Source organism: Otolemur garnettii, unplaced genomic scaffold (genome assembly GCF_000181295.1).
Source record: "Otolemur garnettii isolate 467f Iridium unplaced genomic scaffold, OtoGar3 scaffold00072, whole genome shotgun sequence".
Lineage (NCBI taxonomy): Eukaryota > Metazoa > Chordata > Mammalia > Primates > Galagidae > Otolemur > Otolemur garnettii.
In genome coordinates this window covers 4,636,318-4,644,473 of record NW_003852467.1, presented here as the reverse complement: position 1 = coordinate 4,644,473, position 8,156 = coordinate 4,636,318, and the positions used below count along the sequence as shown (strand labels likewise).

The 8,156-nt window shown below is 36.7% G+C and overlaps 1 protein-coding gene across 1 annotated transcript in view; it reads right to left on the bottom strand.

Moving 5' to 3' along the window:
- DMD (dystrophin) overlaps positions 1-8,156 on the bottom strand; it is a 2,307,273-nt gene that overhangs the window by 1,502,385 nt on the left and 796,732 nt on the right. Inside the window, exon 17 of the mRNA XM_023515448.1 lies at positions 7,865-8,040. Coding sequence (XP_023371216.1) covers positions 7,865-8,040 — 176 coding nt within the window. The remainder of the gene's footprint in view (positions 1-7,864; positions 8,041-8,156) is intronic.

Below are 8,156 nucleotides of genomic sequence, written 5' to 3'. Positions count from 1 at the left end.
AGGGAGGGAGGGAAGAAAGGAAGGAAGGGAGGGAGGGAAGGGAGGGAGGAAGGGAAGGAGAGAAAGTAGGAAGGAAGGAAAGAATAAAGGAAGAAAAAAAGAAGGAAGGAAAACCACCATGACCAAGTGAGTGTTATCTCAGAGATGAAAGAATGGTTCAACACACATAAATTTATAAAAGTAATTGTCATGTAAATAAAAGCAAGAACAAAGACTACAACCCTCAGAAGACACAGAAAAAGCACTTGACAAAATCTGCCATCCTTTTATGGCAAGAATGCTTAAAAAATAGGCATAGATGAAACATAACTCAAAATTATAGGGGCCCTCTATGACAAACCCACAGCCAACATCATATAAAGTGGGGGAAAATTAAAATCATTCCCATTTAGAACTGGAACCAGACAAGATTTCCTACTATCACAACTTCTATTAAACATAGTGCTGGAAGTCCTAGCCAGCAGAATTAGACAAGAGAAGCAAATCAAGGATATCCAAATGGGGACAGAAGAGGTCAAACAATCATTCTTGGATGATTATATGATCTTATATCTAGAAAACCCCAAAGATTCTGCAAGGATACTTCTAGAATTGATTATAAATTCAGCAAAGTCTCATGTTACAAGAATCATTGTACACAAATAAGTAGCTTTCATATATGCCAACAAAAGTCAAGCTGAAAATTAAATCAAAGATTCAGTACCTTTTTCAGTGGCAACAAAGAAAATACAATACTTAATAATATATATTTAAGGAGGTGAAAGAGAAAACTACAAAATGTGGAGAAAGGAAATAGCAGAGGATGTAAACAGATGGGAAAAAAAAAAAAAAAAAAACATCAGGCTCAGAATCATCATTAGCAAAATGGCTACACTACCCAATGTGGTTTAGAGATTCAATGCAATCATCACTAAAATACCAATGTCATTTTTTTTTCAGATTTAGAAAAAAATAGTTATATACTTCATGTGGAACCAGAAAAGAGCTGAAATATCCAAAGAAACCTTAAGAAAAAAGAACAAATTGGGAGGTAATAGAAACTAAAACATCATGGTACTGGCACAAAACAGAGACATAGGCCTATGGATCAGATCACAGAAACCAGATGTAAAACCATCTTTGTAATGCCATCTCATCTTTGACAAATCAGACAAAAATGTACATTGGGGGAAAGAATCCCTGGTCAATAAACAGTGGTTGGAAACTGGATAGCCATTGTAGAAGACTTAAAAAATATCTACATCTCTCACGAGTCACAGAAATGAATTCATGATGGATAACAAACTTAAGACATGAGACTGTAAGAATAATAGAAAACTGAGAATCAAATCAAAGATGCAGTACCATTCATACTAGCATGAAAGAAAATGAAATATTTTGGAATATATTTAACAAAGGATATGAAGGACCTCTACAGGGAGAACTATGAAACACTAAGAAAGTAGCATAGGGTCTTAACAGACAGAAGATCATATCATGCTCATGTGTTGGAAAAGTCAACATTGTTAAAATGTCTATACTACCCAAAGCAATCCATTGATTTAAATGCAATCCCCATTAAAATACCAGTGTCATACTTTGAAGACCTTGAAAAAACAGTTCTACATTTTGTATGGAACCACAGAAAACCTTGCAAAGCCAATGCAACTCTACACGATAAGTACAAATTTGGAGGCATCAATTTACCAGAGTTCAGGTTATACTACAAGTCTATAGTGATTGAAATGCATGTACTGGCATAAAAATAGAGACATAAATCTATGGAACAGAACAGAGAGTCTAGAGATGAAACCAGCCTCATATTGTTATCTGATCTTTGACAAAAAACCCAAAATACCCAAAATAATTCATTGGAGAAAAGAATCCCTATCCAATAAATGGTGCTGGGAAAACTGGTTAGTCAGCCACATGTAAAAGACTGAAACTGGGCCCATGTCTCTCACCACTTGCAAAAGTTAACTCACAATAGATAAAACATTTAAATCTAAGACACAAAACTATAAAAACCTTAAAAGAGGCCAGTCGCGGTAGCTCATGCCTATAATCTAGCACTCTGGGAGGCTGAGGCAGGTGGATCACTTGAGCTCATGACTTCAAGACCAGCCTGAGCAAGAGTGAGACTGTCTCTACTAAAAATGAAAAACTCAGGCAAAAGGATCACTTTAGCCCAAGAGTTCGAGGTTACTGTGAGCTATGACACCACAGCACTTTACCCAGTGCAAAAAAGTGAGACTCTGTCTCAAAGAAAAAACAAAAACCAAACAAACAAAAGAAAAAAAAAAACCTTAAAAGAAAGTGTGAGGAAAAAAAAAAACCTCTTAATAATATTGGTCTAGGCAAAGAATTCGTAAAGGTGACCACTCTGGCAATTGCACCATCAATAAAAATAAATAAATGGGACCTGATCTAGTTAAAAAGTTTCTACACAGCTAAGGACACAACAAAGCAAAGAGACAACCTTCAGAATGGGAGAAGATATTTGTATGGTATGAATCTAACAAAGGGCTAATAACCAGAATCTACAAAGCAACTCATGAAAATCAGTAAGGAAAGTGCCAACAACCCCATTAAAAACTGGGCAAGAGATATGAACAGAAACTTTTCTTAGGAGGAGGTAATTCCCCACTCAATGGGTACACTGCATGGGTATATGGCCTACTTGTCAGATAAAGGGTACCAACTACAACTCAGAATTTAACCTTACAAAAGCAAACTGTGTGACCTAATCATATACGTAACCTCATGTTAATCTGAAATTTATAACAGTTAGAATTATAGAAGAGAATGTTGGAAAACACTTATAGATATCGTCCTGGGCAAAAATGTATGAGGAAGACCCCAAAGCAAATTGCGGCAACAACAAAAATCAACAAATGGGACCTGACTGAATTAAAAAGTTTCTATACAGCCAGGGAAATGATCAACAGAGTGAATGGACAACCTACAGAATAGGAGAAAACATTTGCATGTTTTATATCCAACAAAGAGCTGATCACCAGAATCTATAAAGTACTCAAACAAATCAACAAGAAAACAATCAAAATCGACCCTGTAAAAAATGGGGGAAAAGTTATCAACAGAAGCTTTTCCAAAGAAGATATCCTAATGGCCTATACACATGAAAAAAGGCTCAACACCTCTAATGTTCTAGGAAATGCAAATCAAAGGAGGAGATTTCACCTAACTCTGGTGAGTGGCATTTGCAAAACACCCTCAAATAACCAATACGGTTGTGGATGCAGAGAAAATGTAGCGCTCATATACTGTTGGTGGGACTGAAACTAATACAACCTCTACATGAAATAGAGGGAGGGATCTCATAGAACTAAAAGTAGACCTACCATTTGATCCAGCAATCCCACGCTTTACCCAACATGAAAAGAAAAAGTGATTTTATCAAAAGACCTATACACGCAAATGTCTGTTCCTGCACAATTCACAACTGCAAAGATGTGGAATCAACCCAAGTGCCCATCAATACTTAAGCAGATTAATCAAATGAGGTATACATGTACTGTGGAATACTATTCAGCCATAAAAAAACTGTGAGCTAATAACTTTTATAACAACCTGGATGGAACTGGAGACCATTCTTCTAAGTGAAGTATTGCAAGAATGGAGAAAGGCTACATTTTTTCACTATTAAATTGGAACTAAATTGATCCAAGCTCATGTGCACATACAGAAGTAAAATTCAACAGAATTCAATCAGGTTGGAAGGCGGAGGAGGGGAGAGGTAAATTCATATTTAAGAGTACAATGCACACTATCTCAGCGATGGGCACACGTATAACTTTGGCTCATATGCACAAAAGCAATCCATGTAACCAAATCATTTATCCCCTTTACTATTCTGAAGTAAAGTGGGGGGGAGAATTTGGCAGTTAGAATGATTGAAAAATTGCTGAAATGATGACACTTGACCAATCAGATAATGTAATAATAAGGAATAAGGATCAAAGTCAGAGAAAGGGATTGACAGAAATGGAGAAGTTGGGTGGTAAATTCTGTCTTGAAGTGGAACATGAGGAGGTATTCTTATATTCATGAAGTTTGGGATGTTTAATGTGGGAGCTTCCCCCCTATCAATAACACATCCCCACCATCTCCACCAGTATTTCTATCACCATCATCACCTCTACCACCTTGACCTCTTTCACTATTTCCTTCATCTTCACCATCTTCAGCATCTGCACCACAACTAAACAAAAATAATTCATTTACTGATTATTGAATACTGTACAGACACTATGCTTCTTACTTGATCCTCACCGTACTTTAAAAAGTGAGAATATTAAGCCTGAGGCATAAATAGTAAGTAATTTGCTAGAAATAAGCTAGTAATTAAACAAGGTTCAAACCTGAGTAACTCTGATTCCAAAAGCCATGACTTCTCAAAAATATTTGGTAGACCTTTAAACACACAGGCGATGACTTATCATAACTGAAATATATGTGCTATGTATTAATTAGGTACGGTTTATTGGAGGCAACAAAGGATAAACGCATGAAGTGATACAGTAGCTGGATGTAGGAGTAGAAATACCTAGATCCCAACTTTACACACATGAAGCTGAAATTCGAGGGAGAGAGACAGATTCATGCTACACTATTTGGGTATCATTCACTTAGAGCCAACTTAAACCAATGAGAAGAGATAATTCATTCAAAGAAGTCAGAAAGGCAAAGAGAAAGATTAACAAAATAACCCCCATGGGAATTAGGCAGAAGGACCAAAACAAGGCAGGGAAAAAATGGTAGAGGGAGGACTGGGAGTACGACACAGAGGCTGAAAGAAGATAGCCTTTTAAAAAATCTGCATTGAATAGATTGTCAAGACTGTAATATTCACAGTGAAATGTTTTCTCACATGGGACAAAAGAGGGCACGATGCCTCCCTAACCATTGCAATATTCTAACCACATTTCATCCTGTAGGCAATTGCCAGTTATTGAATTTAATTGTTCCGAAATGCTTGCTCTTTTGCTTTCTTTGTTAAGTCTAAATTTATCCGTCTAGCAGTGTGTTACATATAGAACGTTCATATAATTGTGCTGTCTAAATCAAGACACATTTGAGAATGTAAAGTGCTCTATATAATTCTGTTGGGACAAGTATAATCTGGGATAGCTTCAGGTAAACCAAGACATACCATCACTTTAGTCATATGCCTATTAAAGAGACGCTTTACTATGCTGCCTAGGCTACCTCAGCTGAAATCTGGGCTCACACCCTCTGTAGCTATGTATAATAGTAATAATAATCATAAATTCCTTGGAAAGTTATGAGGAATGCTACGCAGAGAAAGCAACTGGATCTAGCACTGAGCATAGAAGAAAACCCTCAATAAGTGTCAGCTTTTACTTAAGGAATGTTTATGTTCCCAATTGGACATTTCATTCCAGGCATTTAAAAATATTGCTGAAAACATATGTTACAAACAGAATTTAAGATACGAAGTATTTCACCACTAGCCACTCTTTCCTGCAAACAAAAGGAAGTCAGAACGTTCTATTTTAACCAAATGCCTTCTTAAAACAGGATTCGAGAATAAGCTTTTGAAGATAGTGATATGAATCAATGTGCTTCGTTGATATCTGCATTAGTCAAGTCCGGAACAAATTAAAAGGGTTAGGCAACTAGGCTTCTAGGCTTCTGTATTACTCTGGAGAATCCTTGGAGAGTTGTTGGAATATTGCAAAGTAGCCATAAATGCATGTGTCCGCTAAGCACTGTGTTTGGACACACAGGTCATGTGACATTGAATAAATTAATGTCCATGCTATTATAATTAATCAAAAAACTCATTTAAAGCCTTACTTATTTTTTGTGCATTATTTGTTTTCTCCATCATTAAATGTTAAAGTTTAAAGCTACCCTCGTGAATAGGTCCTTGGAAGCTGTTGCTCCAGAAAGATTGCTACTATTCATAAAACTTGATATCCAGGAGTTGACTAGACCAGGCTTGACTAGAGCAGGTGTTAATAAACTTTTTCTGTGACCAAGGAACTAGTAAATACTTTACGTTTCGTGAGCTACACATTCCCTGTTACCAATAATCAAACCCTGCTTTTGTAATGTGAAAGTAACAGCTGTGTCCACTAAATCCTTATTTATGGTAAAAGAGCTCAGGAAATTTCACCCCAAAGTATGACTTCTGGGTATAAAAGCGTTTTTGAATAAAGGCCCTTAGATATCAACAGGCATTGGAAGGGGATTTCCCCCTCTCTTCATTAAAAACAAAAACCAGACCCATCTGAGAAAATAACTGACTTCTTTTCCCTTTCCTGTTATCTCAATTTATTGCAAGGAAGAAAATAAAAAATGTAGCCAGATCCAACCCACATCATTTTAAATATAATCCTTATCTCTCTGGATAATTTAGTTTCCAGAGACTCATTTATAGGCCCATCTGTTCCCCCCATGCATTCATTCTCCTAAGTATCTATTCATCCTCCCTAGTAACCACTAATACCACTCAACAGAATTAGCTATATTCCTCATCTCCTCTTTCTCCCTAAAATGAGGGTGTATAAGCTTCTAGACCCCACCGGACTCCTGGCTGATTTTTCCCTATGCACGGCAAATAAGACTCTTTCTCTTATTAACCTGCCTTAATGAGAGGTGGTATTCCAGTGAACCTTCCAAGGTGAAGGAGAAGTTTCCCTTCACCCAACCAATGGACATCAACGCTGAACTTTCAACGTCATAGGATTTTCACATATCATGAAATATTATTATTCTTTTGATGATTTTCAACTATTTAAAAAATGTAAAAACACATCTTGGCTCATGAACCACACAAAAACTGGCAGCAGGCTGGATGTGGTGTGCAGGCCTTAGTGTGCTGACCCCTGAACGAGAGGATTTGCTCAGCCAGGCAGACACTGTCAGGGAGAAGAGGCCCAGTGGTTTTGATTTACTTTAGAATTATGAGGGCAAGTCATAAGTCACGAATTAATAGAGAAGTACTGAAAATCCCAAATAATGAATTTGAATAATTTTAGATTTTTTTTCCCTTTCCTTAGAACATCTGACACGCTATTTTTAGGTATGTGTTCTTCCCATACTTCTATACCCTGGTATAAGCAAATTCTAATGTCAAATGTTCTGTGCATTCCTAAAACATATGCTGCTTAGAAACCTAAGACAGATTTTAATGTTCTTTCTTAATCTCAGAATTACAGTTGCTGGAATGAAAGGAAAATTGTATCTTTTTTTTAATTTCCATGTTAGCTTTGTATTTATAGCATTCTATTGCCATCATTTTAATAATCCATTGATCTACATAATACCTAACTTATCTACACTGTGTAGTTGAGAATATCCACAAAAAGATCAGTTAAAAATTCTCACACCTTCAAGATAAGACTTTATAAATATCAAAGAACAGGAAATCTGTTCTGTAATTACTCCTGATTTAGGATGTGCAGATTGAGACACTATGTTCTCGTAAACCAGCAGAATGGATCTCGTCTATTATAGGTGTACTTCTCCATGAAAACGTACTTTCCATTACTGGAAGAAAGATATTTAACGCAAAACTAGGGACTGAACAAGCAGGCCTTTTATAATAAGCAAAACAAACTTTCAAAATTAAAATACGGTACTTCATCCCCTATGGTTTCTTCTTTTAACCCAGAAAATGGTATTTCCATTAAGCCTTAAGTTTTCATTGGGATAGGGATATCTTAGGCAAATTTTAGAACTTACTTCATAATTTTTTCTCACAAAATTAAGGGACATTGTAGGCACCTGAGGTTTCTGGAAGTATTGTTGAGGTTAAAAACATCACCATCAAAACAGCTGTAAGTGGGTTTTCCCGCTTCATGTACATATAAAACCAGAATTAAGATGCTCGCACCTTTTTCTAATTTCAGAATCCACAGTCATCTGCCTCTTCTTTTGGGGAGGTGGTGGTGGAAGTTCCTCTTGAGCATGCTTCACCAGGATTTGTTCCCTTGTGGTCACCATAGTTACCGTTTCCATTACAGTTGTCTGTGTTAGTGATGGCTGAGTGGTGGTGACAGCCTGTGAAATCTGTGAGAAATATTGAAACAGAGGTCAGACACTGCTCAAAAGACTTCAGTAAAGACTGCTTGCAGTGGTGAGGGAAAATAATGAGAAACTCTTTCTGCTTGCGGGTAGACTGACCT